Source organism: Mus pahari, chromosome 11 (genome assembly GCF_900095145.1).
Source record: "Mus pahari chromosome 11, PAHARI_EIJ_v1.1, whole genome shotgun sequence".
Classification (NCBI taxonomy): domain Eukaryota; kingdom Metazoa; phylum Chordata; class Mammalia; order Rodentia; family Muridae; genus Mus; species Mus pahari.
The window spans coordinates 33,490,518-33,512,861 of NC_034600.1; the positions used below are offsets into that span (position 1 = coordinate 33,490,518).

The following is a 22,344-nucleotide window of genomic DNA, read 5'->3' on the forward strand; positions in this document are numbered from 1 at the left end:
GATGCACTGTGGCATGTGTGTGCCTACACATAAATACAAAAGACAAAAATAAAAAAAAAAAAAAAGAAATTTTAACCAGCAAAGGACTTTTCATGGTGTCGACACATGCTAAAAACTAATGGCAATCTATATACACTGAGAGCAGTAATGACTCTTTCTGCTATACATGCAATGCCGCTGAACTTGAATGTCGACTGCGAACTGTGGTATAGCATTTCTCATATGTAGTGAAGCATACCTTCCTCAGACGTATTTCATAAGGAGTATACTTTACTCAACACAGGTGGCTGCCAACCTTTTAAGAAGGCCGGACCCAACTTACCTTTCTAGACTCTCCTTCTTCTTGGACTTCTTGCTTCGTCTCACCATCCGGCCCTTGTAACTGTTTCTCCTGGCGGGTCCCGTTTTGATTGATGTGTTTTCAAATGGGGTGGTGGTGATCGACACCTTATTCCCACTCTATTAAAAAAAAAAAAAAAAAAAAAAGGTTGAGGTGGTATTAAAAAGAAACGCTGTGAAGGCGCAAGATCAGAACTAAGAGATTCAAAGACAAGTAAAAAAGATAGGTGCATCAGTAAAGGCGCCCCCTGCTGCTAAATAACGCCGGACCCACGAGGTCCTGCAAATGCACATGGGGGAGAAGGTAAAGTAACATGTCTCTTTGGTGAGTGGGAGTCATATATTGGAGTCAAATCCAAGTTCGGTAGGTCTGCTTGCCCTTCGCTGCGTCTCATAGACTGTACTAGCTCCCAGCAGGACCCCGCCATCTCTTAGAGCTCAGCAGAGGAGTAAATGAGAGTTTGCAAAGCCTTTAGCACCAAGTGTGACACATGGAAAGGACTCTATAAATAACAGCTATCTTCATCCATATGTATTAAATATAAATGTGCCCAGGAGCTGTCTGGTCTTGCTTGATATATTTCCCTTCTTTCTCTGTTTCGTGTTTTTCTTTGACCTAGAAATCATAGGGCGACCGAACCGAATGAGACTTTTATTTGTAATGATGTTAGAAGGTTCCTCTCTTATTGTCATAAAAACCTGTCACCTCGCAGAGCTGGGAAGTTATGTGCCTGCCCATGGGGAAAGCTCTCTAACCAGGTCATGCACAGTCACATAATTCCCGGTGGGCTTCTGAGTCCTTTCACTTCACCTTGGGATGGGGATTCTAGGCAGGTCCTAGTAATGAAGGTGAAGAGGGGTACTGGGTCAGGTGGGTAGAGACTCTGCCACCTACAATTTCTCCCCGCATGTCATAAGAGCCACAGAGTAAATGCAGTCTTTCAAAGTCAGAGGTGGCTATGATAAACTTGAAGGAAGTAGCCCAAGAACAAGGGCCTTTTAAAATGCCAGGACTATTACCTAGACGCTAAGTTCCAAGCCATACCAACCAACGGGAAGATAACTGCGGTGGGAACGGAGACTGGGAAAGCAGGTGTCTGCTCGGCTGACATCTGCCTTCTTTCCCCTGATCGGGAATAAGAAAAAAACAAAACCAAAAATGGGAAAGCCTATGCAAAAGAAAGAAAGTCATCGAAATCTCCACTCAGCTACAACTGATGATATTTCAATCTATCTCCTGCTGGGTTTTAATTGTTTTGGGGGAGGAAGCATGAAAATCAGACTGAGGGCTTTGGTGCAGGCTAAGCGACACCCTGGCATTAAATTACAAAGCTACATCATCCCTAGCGCATACTAGTCATTCTTTGAGCATGTATAATCAGATGCACATCCTATCAACAATTTTAATGTTGTATCTGTAGCTCTCTATTTTTCCATCTCACGTCTGGAAACCTCTCAACCAAGAGTCTCTAAGAAGAATGGCTGCCTACTGGTGTCTCCTCACCATTACACTTTCCTGAGTTTCAGTTTTATGAGTTGATGGTTCATTAGTTATTTATATTTCTTTAGGGCAGTGGTTCTCAACCTTCCCAATGTTGTGACCCTTTAATATAGTTGTGGTGACCCCCAACCATAAAATTATTTCACTGCTACTTCAAAACTGTAATTTTGCTACCGTTATGAATCCTAATGTACACATCTGATATGCAGGGTAGCTAGTTTGCAAACGCCAGGGGTTATGACCCACAGGCTGGCCACCTTCAGGGAGCTCTTTGTTGTTGTTTTACCTCTAGCTTATAATTGAAAACACACGGTGTTTTATTATTGCCTTCATGGCTCTTCATATATCATTTTACAAGTATAATCTACCACCTAATAATAGATTTGCAGAAAATATTTTAGGTAGGTGGGGGTCTGAATTCCAGCAGAAAGGTAAGTCGTGTGTCTTACACGTAGATGCAAAGCTTTAAAATGTTTATATTTTCTTTAATGGGAGAGGTTGGCCCATTTTTCCCCAGGTGGAAATTTGCTATTGAAGATTCTTGGAAGGAGGCCTTCATAAATGGAATGAACCCATGATGATACAGTGACATCATATCCCCACCCCCACCGTGATCAATGAAAGGGGCAACAAGGCAGCTGGGACTCATCTTTCATGAGTGTTCTTTGTTACTTTCCTATACTGAGTGCACTCACACCTCCATATGATCACTAGGGCTGATATCCCATGAGCCACTGGAGCTTGTATTCTAATGCATCTCAACATTGCCTTCTTTATTTTTTTTAAAGCACAGTCTAACACTGTAGATCAGGCTAGCCCAGAACTCACAGGGTAGCCCACACTGGCCTCAAACATGTGTCAATCCCTCCTCGTCAGACTCTGGAGGGCTAGAATTGTGGTTATGTCCCGTCACACCTGGCTCAGACTTTCATATCCCTGTAGGAGGCTAACAATGCCACCTGGTGTTTTAAAAATAAAATTTAGCTTTAAAGTCATTTTCATGTATAATCTTTATCCTTATAATCAAGATCCGAGGGTTGGGTCACTACTCCTGAGATGAGAAAGGACTGTGGTTGTCGGACTATAGATAACGATAACAGTTTCAAAGACCCCTGAGATTCTTGCTCTCAGAGTCATGATGGTAAGTGGAACCGTCAAAGCCTGGCTAATCTGTCCTTCATCCCCCAGTGCTCCTCCTTCCAGAGCTGCTCCACATGGGCAACGGGTGCCTGGTCCCCTGTACCTCTCCACTGTCTGGCTTGTGTCCACCACAGTGGAGATCAGCCAACCATCATCACGGGCTATGTGAGGCAGGCTCAGAGAACCAGATCACTGAAAAATGAAGTAGGCATAAGCATGATAAAACTGTGTACGATAAATAGAGTACAAATCACGAGTGCTTCTCACTAGAAAACGGAGAGGAGCAGGGCCCGCTGACTCAGCACCTATGGAGGCTCTGAATAAATGCCCCCTTCAACAAAAACTAAACCTACTTTTTTTGTTTGTTTCTATCTATGACTTTTCAAAAAGCAATTTGTTGGACTGATATACATAGACAAATGACAGCTCCTGTAGTAAGAAAATGCACAAGGTGCATCATGCAAATATTAATCAGAAACATCAGGAGAAATGGTAAATGAATAAATAATAATAAAAAAAAAATACTGGGTGCTGTTTGCGAAGCCTGCCACCTAGTGGATCCACCTAGCTACAGCAGGAGCTACAAGGAAGCTGGGGTATGGGGGAATTCTGTGATAGCTGAGAAACAATAGCAGCAACAACAGAAACGGGCAAGCTGACTGCTAGATGTCTGGTTAGTTCGCTCTGATTTGCAAGTCTTTCTGGGTTTTAGAGCACAGGGGCAGGGAAGGAATTTTAAGTGGGCAGAACTGAGTCAAGGTCTCTTCCTTCTGGCATCCCTTGTGTTGTGGCCGATTCTCAGTCTCCAGCCTGCTTGTACACCTTACCCCAACATGAACCAAGGCTTCAACCCACAAGGCTCACTGTGTACTTCCCATCACCTGAGACCCACCCACCTCACATTCGCATTCCTATTCATGTTGCCTGGGCTAGCCCCACTTCTCCACGTACTAACCCCCCAAACCATCCTTTAAGACCTGCACACATTAACCACCAGTTCTCTTGAGCTTCCTCAGTGCTGGTAGTCTTTCCTTCTTCGGAACTTCTGCCACGCTTACGGCCTGTGCCTTATGTTTAGCACTTTGATTATAGCCTGGTGATGCTAGGCCTTCCTACTGTGAGCATTAGACGATGAGGCACTGGTAATTAGACGCTTGTGTTGGAGAAGTGTGTGGTAGGCATTGAAAGCACAGCCTCTGACTCACGCTGCCTAGGTTGAAATCATTGACCTAGCAGATGGTTGTGGCTGCCTTGCTCATGGTTCTCCACTTTGGTTTCTGTGTCTGGAAAATGGGGACACCTCTATCTATAGCATCTGCCTCAGAGAAGAACTGAGGGTCACATGAATTTGTGTAAAACCCAGCAGAGCCTGGTGGGTGACGAGTACTCTTGCTTCATTAGCTATGGATGTGTATGAGTGTTGTGTAGGATCGTGTGTGTGTGTGTGTGTGTGTGTGTGTGTGTGTGCGTGCGTGCACAAGCATGTGAAGCCAGAAGGCATCCTTGTTTCTTGATACACGATCTGAAACTCACCAAGTAGGCTACCCTGGCTGCCCAGCAAAGCCAGAGACACTCCTGTCTCTACTCCACAAGTGCCACGGAATCCAGGGATCTGCACCCCATATGGTTCTAGAGCAGTGATTCTCAACCTGTGGGTCATAACCCCTTTAGGGGTCACAGATCAGATATCCTGCATATCGGATATTTACATTAGGATTCCTAACAGTAAGAAATTTACAGTTACGGAGTAGTAATGAAATAATTTTATGACTGGGGGCCACCACCACAGGAAGAACTGTAATAAAGGGTCACAGCCTTAGGAAGGCTGAGGGCCACTGTTCGAGAGGATCAAACTCAAGTTTCCATGCTTGCAAGGGAAGTACCTTACCCACGGAATTTTAACCTCAGTTCCCCATCAGCTATTTGCCTGTGTTGTTTTAGATGACTCTTGCATATTTAGCCCAAAGCTCTGGAAATACAAGGAAATATGGAAGGATGACCGTCATACCATTTGGTTTTCCCTACCCTATACTTGAGAAGCTCCCAGAGTTCCTGAAGTTATTGGAGCCAAGTGCTGGTGAGGCCTAGAGATTTTCTTATGCACCAAGAATTTAAACAAAATAATACGGCTGAGGGGAAAGTTCCTTAATTGTAGGGGTTAAGCCTGACATGTTATTGTTCAAGCAAGGGCTGAAAACTGGGACACTACGGTCTCCATCTACGATGGAAGGGTAAAAGAAAGACCATGAAGTTATTTTAGAAAGACTGATGCTGTCCCATGATCAAGCTCTCCTGGAAGGGAAAGGATGAGGGAGCTGACCATCCACTCATTCCAGGAGTCTACACTGCTGACTACTGTGGGACCCGCCTCCCTGTACGTGTGAGCCACATCTTCCACAGCAGGGCTACTTTACCGCTGTAAGGGGACATGAGACTAAAAGTGCAGCAATGGGATGTAGAGAGTGCTCTCGGTGTTCTCCATCCACAAGACAGATACATACATGTAGTTCCTGTGCTTCTACATGTGAGCACACAGCCCCACTAGTGATCTTGCCGCTGTTTCCTAAGGATGCCATGAGATGCTGTAAATACTTATCATCAGCCAGGAATACTACACAGGGCTGCCACCACAGCATGAAGCCAGCCATGGCATGAAGAAGCCCACTGCCGACGCTGGTCACTTGACACTCTTTGTTCAAGAACGGCTGCTTAAGTTTGGCAGAAAGCTGCATGATTATGCAGTTCACCAGGGCGATAATTAAACCCCTTGTATCTTCTTTGTTTCATTACACTAGCTACTGCTCCTGAGTGTTTCCTTTATGATCCAGAGGCAGGATCTACTGCCTTAAGTGTGTGCCAGAGCCCTCTATAGCTTCAGGAAGTGCCAAGGCATAGCACACCCACCATGCTCGCATCCTTGCAGTGGCCCACAGTGACTGTACCTTGTGATGGAGCTGTAGGTTGTAGGAGGTGATCACAGTCACAAGGTGAGGTGAAAGTTCGCACAGAGGGCCAGCTGGCTCTCTAAGACATTTCCAAAAACCTTTCTAAGGGGAGAGGGTTGTACATATACAACCTCACAGAAGCAAGAAGAGAGGTCTAGAAATCCAAAATCATGTTAACATATAACATAAATTCACCTTATTTTTCTTCTTCCATAACATCTATATTCTATGAAATAAATACAAGCTGAGGTAGGAGCTATTTTGCATATAACACACTACTGTTATGAAGAGTGCAATATATATTATATAAAATACATACATTTGTATATATTGATATATATGTATATGTAACATGTATTATACTATATATATATAGCTAACAGCACATATATAAATATATACATGTATATGTAATATATTATGTATATATATGCATACAATGTAATGTATAATACATTATTATACATGTATACATGGATGTATATATTTATATCTATGCTGGTTGGTTCGGATTTTTAATCAGTTTGACACAAACTTGGGTAATCTAGGAAGAGAAACCCTAAAATGAGAAAATGCCCCCCATCTGACTGTCTTGTGGGAGGTTTTCTTGATTTTTGATTCATGTGGGAGGGCAGAGCCTAGTGGTGACTGTGCCAACCATGGGCAGATGATCTTGGGGCATACAGGAACGAAGACTGAGGAAGCAGTGTTCCTCTATGGCCTTTGTTTTAGTCCCTGTTCCAGGCTCCTGCTTTTACATCTCCTTATGATGGACTGACTGTAAGTTCTGAGACAAAACAGAACCGTTTATCTCCAAGTAGCTGTTGATCATGGTCTTTATCATAGCAACAGGACTCTAACTAAGGCAATTACCATTTATACCTTAGAGTTCTTCTAGCTTGCTAGGCGGTGATGGCACACACTTTTAATTCCAGCACTCTGGGAAGCAGAGGCAGGAGGATCTCTATGAGTTTGAGGCCAGCCTGATCTACAGAAAGAAAAGGTTACATAGAAAGAAAAACAAAGAAACAAAAAACCAAACAAAAACTTGCTTTAGAAATATCATTGATCTAAGGCACCGGTAGAAAATGATTGGCAACGGAGAGAATTATTCTCCAGCTCCAAAGGTCACACACAGTGAGCACCTGGATAAGGCCACGGGACTTTCTTTGTCCACTGTTCTCAACAGTGTCCTCAAAACTGAAAGACAGGAGACAAGCTCTCAATAGGAGACAAACTCGACAGTCATTCCAGGCTCTCATCCATAAGACAGGATCACAGACTGTGGGTGAGGTGGCTACTGTGACTTGGCAGTCTCTGTTCCTTCTTCACGTCTGTCCTAGCACATGTCATCTAAGACAGTTTCAGGTGACTTTCACAGTCCAGGAATCTCAAAAGTCAGCAGTTGCGCCCAGTCTCCCATCTCTGGGATGCTTAACTGGGACCGTTACCTCTCCCTAGTTAGACAGAACTTAAAAGGAAGGATTGCTAAGTTGCTGTGTGATCTGTCTTCCTGTTGTCACACTGGGATATAAAGGAGAACGCTGTGGTTCATTTTAACTCTATAAAATCACCGAGCCCTACACTGAAGGCCAAATTTTAATACCATGAGTTAATAAAGAGAAATAGTTTTCTATCCACTAGCTCACCCTGGACCTTAGGATGCAGAGACTATTATAGGTTTTGGACCCTTAGACCCTAAGCCCTTTGAAAACTGGTCCTTGAATGAGCCTGGGGAATGACAGGGGAGGGACGGGGACAGGCATTTAACTGCATGTGTATTGAAAGACTTGTACACCCACACTTCTGCCAGTGCCTTCAAATTCCTTATTTCCTTTCAAGTTCCATGTACACTGTCACTCCTCTGGCAGGCCTCTCCCTGCTTCGAATGTTCTCTCAGGAAGCACAGTGTTCCTTCTCTGCTGCAGCCTGGGGGAAATTAAGTTGTTTCTCTCATATACATGTCCTGTACTCTCCAAGAGCAAAGAACATCCTTTAGTCCCTGTGTCAACAATATTTATGAGGTCTCAGATGTTATTTAATCCTTGCATAGGGGCTTACAGTTGTACACATTTATCCTGTGTCTCCCTAATGAGTTTTTGTGTTGTTGTTGCTGATGCTCAAATCTCTCTAGCTGGCCATGAAAGAAGAGGTTGTCCCAAAATTGTGTCAGGACGGACTGTGATTCTCATCCCAGATAAAGCAGACTCTTTTTCCTGAGAAAAATTTAAAATCAAATTCAAGTTCAGCTATCTTTGTATCTTTGACTTTATATTCCGGGGGGTTAGCACGAAGCAAATCAAGAATCACAAAAGGCTCGCCTGAGAGGATAAATGTGCCCCACTCTCCACTTATACTCCTGCTCCCTGGGGTCTGGTGCCATAGGCTCCATTCCATGATCTTTTTAAGTAGGAAATGATCCCCATGGAAATTTAACTTAGGCATGTGAAGGAGAGGGAGGGACAGGAGCCCCGAAACTGCTAGGACATTTTCTTCCATTTACCATGTAGAGCACATGTAAATACATCTAAAGTTCCCTCTTTCAAAGGCGTGGCAACTCTTAGACCCTTTCCACCTGCTTTCACACGGGTGCAGTCCTTTATCCCCTCCTACACTAGCGTAACATCTACTGACCTTCACCATCAGAACTGGTGACTCCCAAGTGTCATCTACTACGTGAGGCATACGAGCAAGGAGAGCTCATATTCTGTAGGACGGGCAGTGAGAAGCAGAGCTGGCAGTAAGAGTATAGGTTCAAGGATATCTTCTCACAGCAGGAAACCAGAGAGGTCAGAATGGCTCTGCTTCCGGTCAGACTTCTGACCTCTACCTTCCTTCCAGGGGTGAGACTGGGTGTGGAGCCAGATATGCTACAGAGAATCTCACAGTGCCGACTCCCTGGGGTTACTGCTGCCTCTGCATGGCCAGGACATACGAAGACAGTACCTTCAGCAGGAGCTCAATAACTTCTGTGTGGACGAGGCCGTGCACCGGCTCTCCGTTGATGTGTGTGATCAGATCCCCGGCCTTTAGTCCTGCCTGGTATGCGGGACTTCCTTCTTCTACATTCTGTAGTCCAAGAGGAGAGTATATGTTCATAAACCAACGAATTGCCACCCTGATGCCTATGGTTTCTTTCCTGTTAGGATATTTGGAGTCACTTTGGGAATATCCTAAGCTCCTAATACGGACTCAAAAAGGCATGGCTCCTTTTCTGATGTTGTTCTAAAATAGGAGAATCTACGTGTTTCCTTAAATTAAAAAAACAAACAAACAAAAAAACAAACAAAAAAAAAACTCAAGTGAGCGAGAATGTATATATATATATATATATATATATATATATATATATTTTTTTTTTTTTTTTTTTTTTTTTTTTTTGTTTTTTGTTTTTTCGAGACAGGGTTTCTCTGTATAGCCCTGGCTGTCCTGGAACTCACTTTGTAGACCAGGCTGGCCTCAAACTCANCCTGGAACTCACTTTGTAGACCAGGCTGGCCTCAAACTCAGAAATCCACCTGCCTCTGCCTCCCGAGTGCTGGGATTAAAGGTGTGCGCCACCACGCCCGGCTGAGAATGTAATTTTTGAAAAGCAAGGAAAAAGAATACAAAGGACAGGGGCTGGAGAGATGAAGGGCAGGGCTGAAGAGATGAAGGGTGGGGCATGGAGATCTGGCTCCACAGTTAGAGCACTGCTCTTGCACAGGATCTGAACTCGGTTCCCAGAACCCATGCTAGGTGGGTTCCCAGAACCCACTGTCTCTTAACTCCAGCTCAGGGTTACATAGCACCTCTGGCCTATTGTACTCAGACATACACATAACTGAAAACAGGAATACAAAGAGGGGGTGGTCTTTATGTTCACCAGATTGGCACAGAAAAATGGGAAAGCAATTACGGGAACTGGGGCAGAGTTGGGTAAAATGCCTAGTGTGGGTTATACCCAACTCTACCACAGAAATAGAGACAAGGACATTTAAAGGGACATAAAATGGGTCCCGAGTGCCACAGTAGCAGAAAACACATCAGGATCAACTATGCTTCAGGCAACAGGCGTACACCCCTGGCTGCTTAGAAAGGAGAGCGGACAGGAAAGACGTTCTGTTCTTACCCAGACGATATGGTGCACCGTGTAGATGTCACTGTCCCCCACGTACACGCGGATGGCTCGGATGGTGAACCCATAGTTCTTTCCTGAACTGTGGATCACGATGGGCTGGTGCGGACTGGCAGACGCTGCAGAAGAGTCTCGGCTGGGAGAGGAGTCCCGTGAGGAAGAAGGGTCTGAAGACAGGGAGTGTGGGGACATTGGACTTCCCAATGGAGATACAGCAAACATATCTGCAACAAAGAAGCTGGCATCAAAGTTGATCTGGGCCACAGCCACTATGCCCATGGGGATCCCCACCATAACCAGGAAAACAAAGAAACAAGTCCCTTTGTTTCTAACAGCAAAATGAGAACTAATGCAGAAAATGCTTTTACTGGTAACTGGTATGCATGCCAAACTCAAACCCAATGAGAGGACATCAAAAGTGTTTCTGGTTTAACTAACGTTTCAATCAATACTCTACAATTAAGAATTTTTAGCTTTGCTACACAAAGATGTTTCTGGCTGTGGTATCTTTAAATTATCTTAGTGAAATAAGTAATTTATAGATGCATGTGTTTATAGTGTATCTTTATAAGAACAGACTAAGTATATAATGAGACTTACTATTCTCTAAATCGTATACTAAACAATTTAACATGACTCTCCAAACACACAGTGGCCAGGAAAACAACGGCCAAGTACCAGCTGCTTTTTGTAACATCACTGAGCTAGTACATACTAACATAATTCAACTGAGAAACTTAACTATACAAGAGTGACTATGGTTACAGCTGCTCCTCTTCACAGAAGAATGTTTCATCAAGGGTAAGGAAGGTTGGATACATGTGTTAAGAGCAAATCAGCTCACACCCCCAAATACCATTCTCTACCCTGTTGCAGAAGTAAACATTTGCATTCCCCAGGGCTCAGAAGCTGAAACCTAACCACCAAGGTAACAATATTCAGAGGAGTACTTGGAAAATAACTAGACTATGAGGGTTCTGCCTCTGGTGATGGGGTTACTGTGTTTCTGGAAGAGGCCAGAGAACCTTTAAGATATGCTGTCTATGTGAAATAAGCCATCATATCTGCTGAGGCCTTGACGATGGGCATCTCAGCCACAAACAACAGATCTACTGTTTATAACTTATCTGAGTGTTCTAGCAGCCAGAACCAAATTAAAATGCAAGCTCACTTTATGTGATTGTATGTGGATGAAACATGTGTGTGTGTGTGTGTATGTGTGTGTGTGTGTGTGTGTTCTGAGGATCAAGGTAACAAGATTCCCCGGTAAGACTCACAAGGACTTGGCAAGACCCAATGTGGTCACTGTAAGGTGACAGCATCCATACTACATGTGTTCTAAGTCTTCTGTTGCCCAGACAAGAAGAAAGCTGGGTGTAACTGTGAGTGTGCTTCCACTCTGTCTCCATGTGCCTCGTTGATTCTTTTCTGATACTTTTCTGTCTGATCCAAAGGCCAGGTAAAAAGGAGGTCACTGGTGGATGGGGACCTTCATGACATGTGAGGGGAGGGCAGGACAGACACTTAAGATTCAAACTGTGGGAAAGATAGGATAGATTCCCCCTTCTTAACCACATGGTGGGCCTCCCTTTCTTCCACAGTGCAGGCTACTTTACGTGCTTTTACAGATGGATTAGCCCACACGGAACTGCCCTTCCCTGATGTATATGGGTACTGGTGGCACCTTTGATGTGTGGGTGACCATACAGACAACAGACAGGAGCTGCTTGCTTTATGGGGCTGATGGGGTGTTTCCTAGCAAAGGAATTTACATAATGCTGTATCAGGTTGGGGTTTTGGGTTGGTTTTTTTTGGCACAAATAAAAATGTAAAAAAAAATTAAGTAATTTCTTTGAAAAGTTATATAGCTTGAATACGTCCCAATATATGTCATCTATAAAAGAATTCAATTTCCAAGTTCCCCCACCCCCACCCCTCTCTGAATGATATTATGACCAGCAGTGTGTATATTTCATCTCTGCTAGGGAAATTACTACAGACTTCTTGATCAGGAGGTGCAAACTAAGTTGTAGGAAAACAAAGTAATCCAACAAAACCGTAATTAAGTCTGAGTTTTCCAAAAACAGGACAGAGATTAGCAAAGAAAGTGGCGCTCGGTCCACGCGATGGGGAAAACGTCTTATTTCACTGCCTCCTGGGGAGAAAGTCTCTGCCATCTCGAGAAACAGAGGGCTTACATTCTGTGTCTGTTTCCTCATTGATGAGATGGAGCAAAGCATCCCTAGCTTCCCAACGCATGGGCTGTAAACAGCTCTGTAAAGCGCACACAGTACGCGGTCCAGGAAGATTCATCCCAGGGAGGGAAATGCATTGTTTAGCTCGTGGGGAGAGAAGGCTTTAAGAAAACAAATGAAACCCGCCTTCATGGGAAAGAAACATCTCTGGCCTCCTCCCCAGGTACAGAACGTGAGCTGAGCCGGAGACACACAAGCTCTCTCTGGCTACCCCAGAGGCCCGGGACGGAGCATTCACAGGTATGTAGGCAGCAGCTCTGGAGAGCTGTCCTGGGATCCCACTCGTGAGGGCCTCATGCAGTTCTGCATTTCAATCAGCATTTCAGAGTGGGGGCAAGAGGGAAGGAAGCACATGCACACATCACACAATTGCATGCGAGTCTGCATGCGAGTCTGCATGCGAGTCGATGTCTCTCTACCTCCTGGGATCATGAGGGACAGAGCACTGGCCGAGAGGGACTTTGTGACTTTCCCCGAAATTTTCTTTTTCTCTGTGCTTTCTAAGCGCTGTCGAGCCATGTGAGAAGTAGATTCACTGGATGGCTTTGAGGAATTATCTGTACTGTCCACGCACTCGCTTCGCCCATTTATCTGATCCAAGTGCTCTGAAAAACTGCCAACTGGACAAAGAAGAAGGAACAAACACATTCGGGAAAAGTTAGGAGAGGGGAGGTGGCGGCGGGAAGACAGAGAAAAAGGCAGACCAACTGTGGGAGATACCCCCACGTGCCAGGCTGAATGTGAGAGACAACTGGCTTGGTCCTATGGAGGAGGAAAAGATGGAGGAGCTATCTGTCCAGGCTTCATTCTCCTGTCACACTCAGGTAAGTTCCTACTGATTCCATTCAACCAGGAGACTAACTTCCTATCATCTATATTTCAGAAGCCCCCGAGAGTCTCTTTCCCTGGGCCTTCAAGGAGTCCATCTTATAAACCCAACAGCCTCCCCGTCATATTGATATTAGTGATGATCACGAATGCTGCTGATCGATGTGACATGGGGACACCATTTAATCACTCTCTAGGCCATGTATGTGTCACTTCCTCCCAAGTTCCTAAGATATCATGGGCCAGGAATATATACACAGAAAAAAAAAAAATCAAAATGTCTCTGGTTACTTCCGTGCCTCTTCTTAAGTTTCAAAGAAAAAGACACAAGACATTTCTTAGCAGCCAAGTCCATCTTCCCGGTTTCCAATCTAGACTATGTCATGTGCGGTCCTCCATGACATCCTCCTCCACCCTCTCTAAGGCATACCTTTCTTTGTTGGTTTATTAACCCCTAACATACAGTGGAGTTATTTTTACGTTAAAACATTAGGACTTTCCCCTGAGAACAGAAACATGAAGGAGGGTGGTGGCATGGAGAGCCACAGAGGCGGAGAGTGAGAGAATTCTCAGGAAAAGAATCATGTTGAGTCCCTCAGAAAGGAACTGAGCAGTGTGACTCACACTCCTAATTGCTCTTTGTCACCAAGCTAAATGTCTTCTGGTTTTAAAAATCACCAATAAACACCTTTCTTTCTTTCTTTCCTTTTTTTTTTTTCTGTCTAGATCCTCCTGACTATCTCTGATTCTATGCTTCGAGATAAAACATAAGATTCTCTAATTTTATATTCTAAGCGTCCTGCTCATGAAACTCACTCATGTTATCGTCATAGATCTATATTCCAAATGACTAGCCAGCTCGTCTTAAAATGCTGACCACACAACAGTCTCTGCTTGGGCAAGAATTGGCCTAAATGAATGTATTTTGACATGCACGCTGCTCGACTGCACCGCCCTTGTCTGGCTCTAGTTTGTGAAGGGGCATACCTGTTGGGTCTGTCTGCGGGAGTAGATGTGGATACTGAGTACTGAGCCGTCTGAACAGGAAAGATTCTTGGGCTTCCACAACACCACCCACTTGTAGCTGCTTGTATTACGGATGCTAATTATGTCCCCCCTCCCCCAAACTGTTCTTCATGTAGCTTCTGGGAACCTACCTCCCCTCCTGTTGGTTCTGCTTAGTAAATAAAGGTGCCAACAGCTGGGCAGGGTAGACAGTGACAAGATTTTAGGATTTCCTGGGCTTGGGACTGGGAGCAGGGGAAGAAAGGAGATAAAGAGTGTGGAGGAGAGGAGAGATGCCAGCCTGAGGAGAGTGGAGGACAGAGAGGCATAGCCACCATGTGAAGGTGAGGGAGAGCGTGGCCTAGGGGGCCGTCCGTCTAACTGGGTCTAGAACAGCCAAGATGGAGCATAGAGCTTAGTAAGTAATAACTCGGGATTATTGGCAGGAGGTGGACTAATTGCTTGGAGGTTAGGCAGTGGCCCAGCTATTGTGCGGTTTAAGGCATATTAAAATTATAAGGCTGTGTATAGGTCTTTCATTTGGGAACATAAACGATTATGGCGGGTAGTGACCCCGCTGTCACTTTTATTAATTAATTATCACTACACCCACCGGGCCAACCGGTAAGGAAATCTTAAGGCAGATATCAACAGCCTTTCACTCCTTGGGAAAACCCCATTCTCATCTACTAGTGCCTCTCTTCCGTTCGCTCAAAGCAGTTAGTGAGGGACGGGATCGAGGCTGTTTCCCCAGCCAGGGACTTCTCTCGCCACTGAGCTGTGGCTTCAGGTGGTTCCGTTTCCTCCTGGGTGGGTTCAGACGGGAGAAGGGAAAAGGCAAAGAGCAGAGTCCCTTCACAGTGAGTAATTGGTTGGGGGCATTCGAGTGTCCCAGCTTTGATTTCACAACTTTGACTTCTCGAGGATTCCAGCACAAGGTAGTCAAGGAGAAAAGGGGAACAGACACCAACGTGTGCTTTTCCAAAGGCTGGGATGGAGGCACACAGTATTTATTTTCTTCTCTCATACTTCCTGCTCCCTTCCTCTACTACCTCATCTCCCAGCACCGCACATGCGCAAGGGCCTCTTTCTGCCAATGGCACGTAATGTCACCTTAATGTTCTTTAAATGTCAAGGGTTCCTTCCTTTTGATCGCGGAGCAATATAAACCTCAACAAATTTAATTTTACTACAGCCGTGCTTTTCAGGTCCCTTAATTACCCTTGGCTGTAAGCAAATCAACTCATCCCTCTGTCCTGTGCAGCCCCCAAGGTCTTTGATTATTTTTTTAGGATGTGTATGGGGGAGACAGATTGAGAAAAGCTGGGTTGACTCTATTAATCAAAACGCAGGGCAGGACCTCGGCAGGTAGTTTTAATTATGAAAGCAATCAATCAAGCACTTAGACATTGCTCCCCCACCCTCCCTCCACCTCCTACCTCTCTGAGTAGGAGGAGCCCCGAGCAGGACACTGAGATACGGTAAATAAGAGCTTTGGTAGGGAGTTGAATATACTCTATATTCAGGGTAAGGCCACTGAGAGCCGGACAGAGACCCCTACAACCAGGAATACAAAATGCCGAGCCCCTTACATTTGCTATGGAGGGTGAGGTAAGTATGGCCAGGAAGCATAGGGTAATACAGTGCCTTGGTACTATTTTCACAACACTATTATCTTGGCTTCATAGTTAGAAAAAGTTGGGTTACCCAGCATGGAAACAGAATTGAGGTATAAAGAGAGAAAGAGAAAAGCCAGTGTGATTTTTCCCATGTCAACTATAAACGTGTGTGATGCTCCGCAGATCCACACGTTTTAGGGAGGCTGAAATCTAGCCTGAAAGATTTTTAAAAATATGCTTTAAAAAAACACAACGCATCTTTCCCTGTGAACATTCAGTTTAAAAATGTTGATGGAAACTCTTAGAATCATTTATGCTTATTAGGATAGCATATTAAACATAGCATAATGAAAACACTCATTACAATAACTATAACGTCAGAGCCACGTTTTGCTTAAAACCAAACCAAACAAAACAAAACGAAACAAAAGCAACAACAATAAAAAACACCCTGCACTGCTTTGCAGAAAGATATGCTGGTGCAGAACCTTTATAAACCAAGTGATGTTGTAAATGCATCTACATGGCGTGTTCTTAAGGAAGAAGGTTGAAGTCTGGTTGTCTAAGTAAAACACCTCCACTGTGAAGGGGCAGGAGTGGGTGATGGGGAACTAAGGACTTTAAATGCGTCTGAAGACAGTGTTCCTGTTGGCAGGGGCTTACTTCACATAAAGGTATAGAAGTGCCTTCAAAGAGAAGCCCAGCCACTGGGCCTCACCCCAGCAGGCAGAGAAGCAATGCCTGACTCAGCTTGCCACAGCCTGGGAAATATCAGTTCCGTGATAAGGTGTTACTTTAGATGCAGGCAGACACCAGGGGAGGCATGGTGGCCTTCTGGCTCCCCTCGAACATGTCCTGTGAACCTCACCTTGTAAGGACCCTGCTACTCTCAGTGTGAGGTTAGTGGCGAGGGACCGTGTCTGGTATAACATGACTGATCACAGGCGCTAACCCCTTCAATGATGCTGCCATGCAGCTCAGGGCTGGAGGGAGAGCCCACAGCTCATCATGTAGATGACTAGAGCCCTTTTCAAGGGTAAATACGGTGGTTGGTCCATGTGGCACTGTCCCTCATTCTAAGCTGGATGCAATTCTGCAAGCTGTCTCTTTGCATCAGCAGCCAAGGACATGCTCCTTTGGCGGGTTCTGCCTGCCACCAGAGGACCCTACTGAAGTGGGCACTGTTAAGTGCCCCCAAGGTCCAACTGAAGCCAGGCCAGTCTGCTGTAAGGCTCGGCACCGAGGATGTAGCTAAGACAGCTAACTCGAGTTCTTAGGAGTTTTTTTTTCCCCTAAAGAAGTGGGACCACAGAAGGAGTCTAGCAACAGCTGTCGGGTAAAGCCTGGGACTCCTGGAGTCTGTAGAGCCACTTGACAGTATGGTGTCCGAGCAGAACAAGTATAGCCACACTTACCTGACAGGGTGGAACTGCTGATGGTGCTGGCTGGGGTGGTGACCTCGGGCTCCTCCTGAGTACACTCCTCAGGAGGAAGGACAGGTTTCTCCGGCTCCTCTCTGAGGTCTCCAGAGCAAGGGACAGCCTCATCTTGTTCCCCGTCTGTCGAAATAGCCAGCTTGGGGAGCAAGCCTGAGCTGAGTTTGCACCTGTTGCTTTCAGTATCTGAAGAGTTGGAGGTCGATAACTGTTGCCTTAATTAAAAACAAGAGCATGTCACACCTCCACCTCCGGGAAACCATTAAGGGTAACGGCTTGTGGAAACTAGGTTAAAAGGGAAGCTGGATAATCCTAGCCAATGAATGTCTGGAGCAATGGTTCTTATGATACGGTACCCAGTGTCAGCACAAGCAGGGGACATGGAGGGAAATCTATACTGTTGGGGTGGTCTGAGATCTACTGGAGTGGGAACTCTGGAGGTGGGGCTCAGATGCACTGCCCCAGTGTTCACTGTTTATGAGGGCCCTGGGGAGCTTCTCACGTACATTTCAGAGTATTCTGAACTCCAGCTGAGTGTCTCTGTGGATGGCAAAGTTGTGCTTTTGGTCTTGTCCTCGGAGTCATCTTTGTCTTCTCCTGAATTTTGAGTTATTCGATCTATACTGCTGAAAACCTGTGGGGTGAATAACCATTGTTTATGAACTCCATCTAAAAACAGCTTGGCAGAAGTCTTAGGGAAAAAAAAGTAAAACAAAACAAAACAAAACAAAACAAAAAAACCCAAACCCAAATACCGAAGTAAAATCTGTAACTGGCAGACCCACACATGGTGGTACACACCTTTCATCTCAGAACATGGGAGGCAGAGGGTGGCAGATCTCTGAGTTCTAGACCAGCCTGGTCTACAGAGTGAGTTCCAGGACAGCCAGAGCTACACAGAGAAACCCTGTCTCTAAAAAAACAAAACAAAACAAAACAAAAAAATTGGAAACTAGGGCCATGTTGTGGAAAATGCTAACAATGTTGTGTGCATGCCACAAGAGAGAAGGGTTAAGGTGTGGAGACACATTCTTTTCGAGTGGGGAGCTGGACTGACCCTCTCCGATCATCAAATCTCAAGGACTCTGTATCTACAAAGAAGAATCGTAGATGCACTCAGGTTTCATGGTTTCTGTTCAATGTACATCTCAGACTGGCTTGGGGCTCAAAAAGTAACCAGATAGAGAAAACAATACAGAAAAGAAAAGGTGTTTAATGGCCACCAGTCAGGAGTTGAGGTTGGGTGTGGGTAGAGGAAGGGATGGTGTGTTTCAGAACTTAGAGTGGGGTCGGTTCTGGGGAAGAGGGAGCTAACCAGGTACCTTTGGCTTACAGATCAGACAGCTGCAGTTGCAGGAGACTATAGCTTAGGCAAAGGGGCTTCTTTTAGCCTACTTCTGAATCGCCCCAGTCTCTCGAGTTAGAAGATGACGTGGCTAAAGAACAGGACCCAGGGAGAATAAACACTTTCCAAAGTAAAGAAGCAAACTGTGTAGAAGGGGCTCTGAGAGGGCAGAGGATGGGTTATGTTCTGAGTACCCATCGAATGTTAGTTAAACTTGCTTCAGGACACACTTGCTGTAAGTTTCCAGAGAAATCCCTGCCCCCCCCCCCCCGTGTTGGTCCTTTAAACAGACAGGGGTAGCACCGGCTGATTTGCAGATGCATTTTGGGTAATCACTCAGGAAAAATGTACAGAGTGCTTTAAAATCACAAATTGCTATAGGATTCCTAAGGAAGAATCGTGCAAAATGCCATGGCAACCACAAAGATGTAGCAACTGAGACTAGCAGAAAGGAGGTGGGGTGCCCTCCGGGTTTATTTCCATTATCTCTGGGTTCCTAGCCTACCAAAAAAAAAAAAAATCAGGTTGTTTGTTTGTCTGTTTAAAAATCTTACCTGAGTTTATAAAAAGGGATCTCTCTCAATAGAGAGATTTTATTATCTAAATTTTATTATCTACCATTTCTAAACTTCGATCGTGGTCTTCCTACTACTGCCTTTTCAATATAAGTGATAATCTCGATTACCAATCAAAATACTTGCTTATCCCAAAGTCAGGTGTCCCCCAAGAACCCCGGCTCATGCAAAGGACTGAGTATCATTCCTGTGTTATACTGCGTCACAATAAGGGGGAAATCTCTGCACACAGTGGCGCCTATGCTCTTTCTCACTGACAAAAGCCTCCAGAGACTAGCTCTCAGCTAGACCTTAGGGCGCAGGGAGGCAAGTTCACCACGTGACAACTCTCAGGAAAGACAACAAAGTGTTGGTGTCTTTGCCTCAAAGCAACCATGAACTCCCAAGGTTGGACCATGTCTTTGGGGTGGAAACGGCTGCTTACTAAAGTATATGAGACCATTTTTTTCCCAACTGGGAGTTTTGAGTGCTGGAGAACTCACACCCCACAGAGGGCAGGTACTTTTACAGACTAGTCCATCTGAGCTGGATACCAAGATTCTGCATGCTGATGCCCTGTCTCACTTACTTTTGAAAACCTGTGTGAACAGGAAGAAAACTGCCTTATCTCCACGGTGAAGTCCTCATCGTTTGTATCGTCTTCCTCCTCCGTCTCCATGTGATGATACTTCTCTGACCGAGCTGCGGAGGAAGGTTCGGGAACAGTCTGGGTTACTCAGAGAGTTTTCTGTGTTTAACGGAGACAACTACACTATGAGGACCCGGAGCAGAGCAACAGGGAGCTTTCTAGAATTTGTAGGTACGAGATCGGAAAGTGCAAAGTTGGGAGATGCACTACGTTTTGCTTTTTTTTTTTAAATCTAGGAAAGGCCAAAGGATGTCAGATAATGCACGTACTATCAAAATAACTTGTGTCATCCTCCGATTCCAGTTGGGGAATAAATTCCGCCTTCTGTCTCAGCAAACTGTTCCAGTCTAGGGAGCGGAAGAAACGATGCTGCTTCACTTCATAGGCTCCACCTGGATGGGGAAAGGAGTGAGGCTGAGAGGCTGAGCCACCCTCTGCAGAGTAAGCACCAGGCTTAAAAACAGTTCATGATATTTATTAGCAGAGAAATGAAGAAGTGGTAGAGTCCACACTACCCCCCCACCCCCACCTTCTACAACCAAAACTTGGAAAAAAAAAATTCCTATAATTTATCAGCAGGAAATCTGATTTTGCTAACAGCGGTTGCTATAGCACAGATTTTTCTCGGTTAATTTTTCTACGACTTCTTCCATTTTTCAAAGGTTAATGACAGGGCCACTTAAAATCACATTATACTGGACCTGGGGACATGGACGCACGTTGGCCCAAAAGCAGACTCGCTCATTACAAACCCTGAAGATCCTAACAAGGTGCAAAACGTGCTTACAGCAAGATTTCTTCTGGAGGGAAGGTTGATAATGATGGATTTTCCCTAAATATTATACAATGGTTACCATTCAGTTTTATCAGATTGCTCAGTAACACAGGGAAGAACCAGATTCGGTGGTTTAGATCCTTAAGTAAGGAAATGGCAAATTGGTTAGACAGATTTATAATTCGTCTAACGGAAATCAGTCACAGGGGCTAAAGTTGAGGCTTCTGTTTGCCAGATAATTGTAGTAGTACAGCTTGGTGTTAAGTTTGAAGGGAAAGGCTCACTGAAAATGTATCCATAACATCCCATTGAAAGAGAGGGAAGTCGCTTGGTAAGAGCAGGCCCTGCCTTATCCCAACACACCAAAAACCAGGAATTGAAAAAGCATCAGGAAGAAAGATTTCTCAGAAGACCATCACAGAGGTCTAATCTGCCTGTTGGTTAAGCTTTCTTTGGGGTGGGGTGGGGTGATACAGCTGCTTCTCTCTGTGACTGTCATCCATGCCTCCCAACCTGTCTTCTGTGGGTGCAAAAGGGACAGGATGGGAGAGGGAGGGAGACGGAAGATGGGCTGCGGGTCTTGGCTGGGGTAAGGATGCTATCTGTGCCCATGGGATGACTCTAGCACAAGACATGTTCCAGGTGTTCTGAAAACACGAGGATGGAGCGGACAGAGAAAACTGGGGTAAATCACCCCAAGAGGGGACAACTGACTGGTTGGTATGAAGCACAAGGGTGAGAATCTTTTTTTTTTTTTTTTTATCTTTTTCTTTGTTTCATTTTGTTTTGTTTTCAAGGCAGAATTTCTCTGCATAGTACTGGTTGTCCTGGAACCCTCTCTGCAGACCAGGCGCTGGCCTAGAACTCAGAGATCTACCTGCCTCTGCCTTCCAAGTGCTGGGGTCAAAGGCGTGCGCCACCATGGCCCGGCAAGGAGGAGAATTTTTACTAAGATTCTGTGCAGCTGATTCTAAACTGAACAACTACAGTACCAGTGGCTTCTTGGCTAAGATCTATGGGCCAGTTCTGTGCTGTGTGTTGAGGTAGACAGAGAGACAGACACAGATAGACAGACAGACAGACAGGAAAAGAAAGGGAGCAAGAAAAAAAGAAGGGTCCCCAGAAAAGAAGAGTCCTCAACCCCCAATTTCTGGTTTATGTTTCTTACTGGCTGAGGGTCAAGAATTTCCATTCTACTGGCAAAATCCAAACTTCTGTTAAAGACTGTCTGCAAAGAAAAATACTTCCTTTGCTAGATAAAGTCCACAAAAAGAAGAAGAGAAGAGAAGAGAAGAGAAGAGAAGAGAAGAGAAGAGAAGAGAAGAGAGAGAAGAGAAAATAGAAAAAGTATTATAGCAGCTAAAGAATCATGGGTAAGGCCAAAATGCACGCCTTAAAGCACTCGTACCCTATGATTTGAACATCTGTCTCATCCATAAATCTAAAGAATGCACCCAATAAGTCACCTTGTAATTTTATCTATACAAGGTAATTTTTATAGAAAAATAAGCAATTCAGCCCATGGTTTTAAAGCTTTACTAAATCTTTGAATCTGGTCATAAATTATAGCCTTTGAGCATGTAACTAGCAAGAGCCACAAAAGCACACAGCTATCGTTAGGGCACTCGTCTCTTTCTCTCTTTCCTTTTTTTTTTTTTTTTTTCAGCAGCATTTTTCTCTTTTTTTTCCCAATTTTTATTAGGTATTTACTTCATTTACATTTTAAATGCTATCCCCAAAGTCCCCTATACACCCCTCCCCCGCTCCCCTACCCACCCACTTCCCCCCTTCTTGGCCCTGGCCTTCCCCTGTACTGGGGCATATAAAGTTTGCAAG

The 22,344-nt window shown here is 44.8% G+C and overlaps 1 protein-coding gene across 12 annotated transcripts in view; it reads right to left on the bottom strand.

Moving 5' to 3' along the window:
• The window catches only part of Mast4 (microtubule associated serine/threonine kinase family member 4), a 591,509-nt gene that overhangs the window by 9,172 nt on the left and 559,993 nt on the right, over nucleotides 1-22,344 (bottom strand). For 10 of the 12 annotated variants that reach the window (XM_021208672.1, XM_029544159.1, XM_029544158.1 and 7 more), the window contains 8 exons: nucleotides 20,003-20,125; nucleotides 19,674-19,786; nucleotides 17,692-17,819; nucleotides 17,165-17,400; nucleotides 12,717-12,917; nucleotides 10,037-10,266; nucleotides 8,872-8,994; nucleotides 323-459 (listed from right to left, as the gene is read on the bottom strand). In XM_021208672.1, the coding sequence (XP_021064331.1) occupies nucleotides 323-459; nucleotides 8,872-8,994; nucleotides 10,037-10,266; nucleotides 12,717-12,917; nucleotides 17,165-17,400; nucleotides 17,692-17,819; nucleotides 19,674-19,786; nucleotides 20,003-20,125 (1,291 nt within the window). The remainder of the gene's footprint in view (nucleotides 1-322; nucleotides 460-8,871; nucleotides 8,995-10,036; nucleotides 10,267-12,716; nucleotides 12,918-17,164; nucleotides 17,401-17,691; nucleotides 17,820-19,673; nucleotides 19,787-20,002; nucleotides 20,126-22,344) is intronic. The other 2 variants (XM_029544160.1, XM_021208674.2) reach the window with 1 other exon arrangement.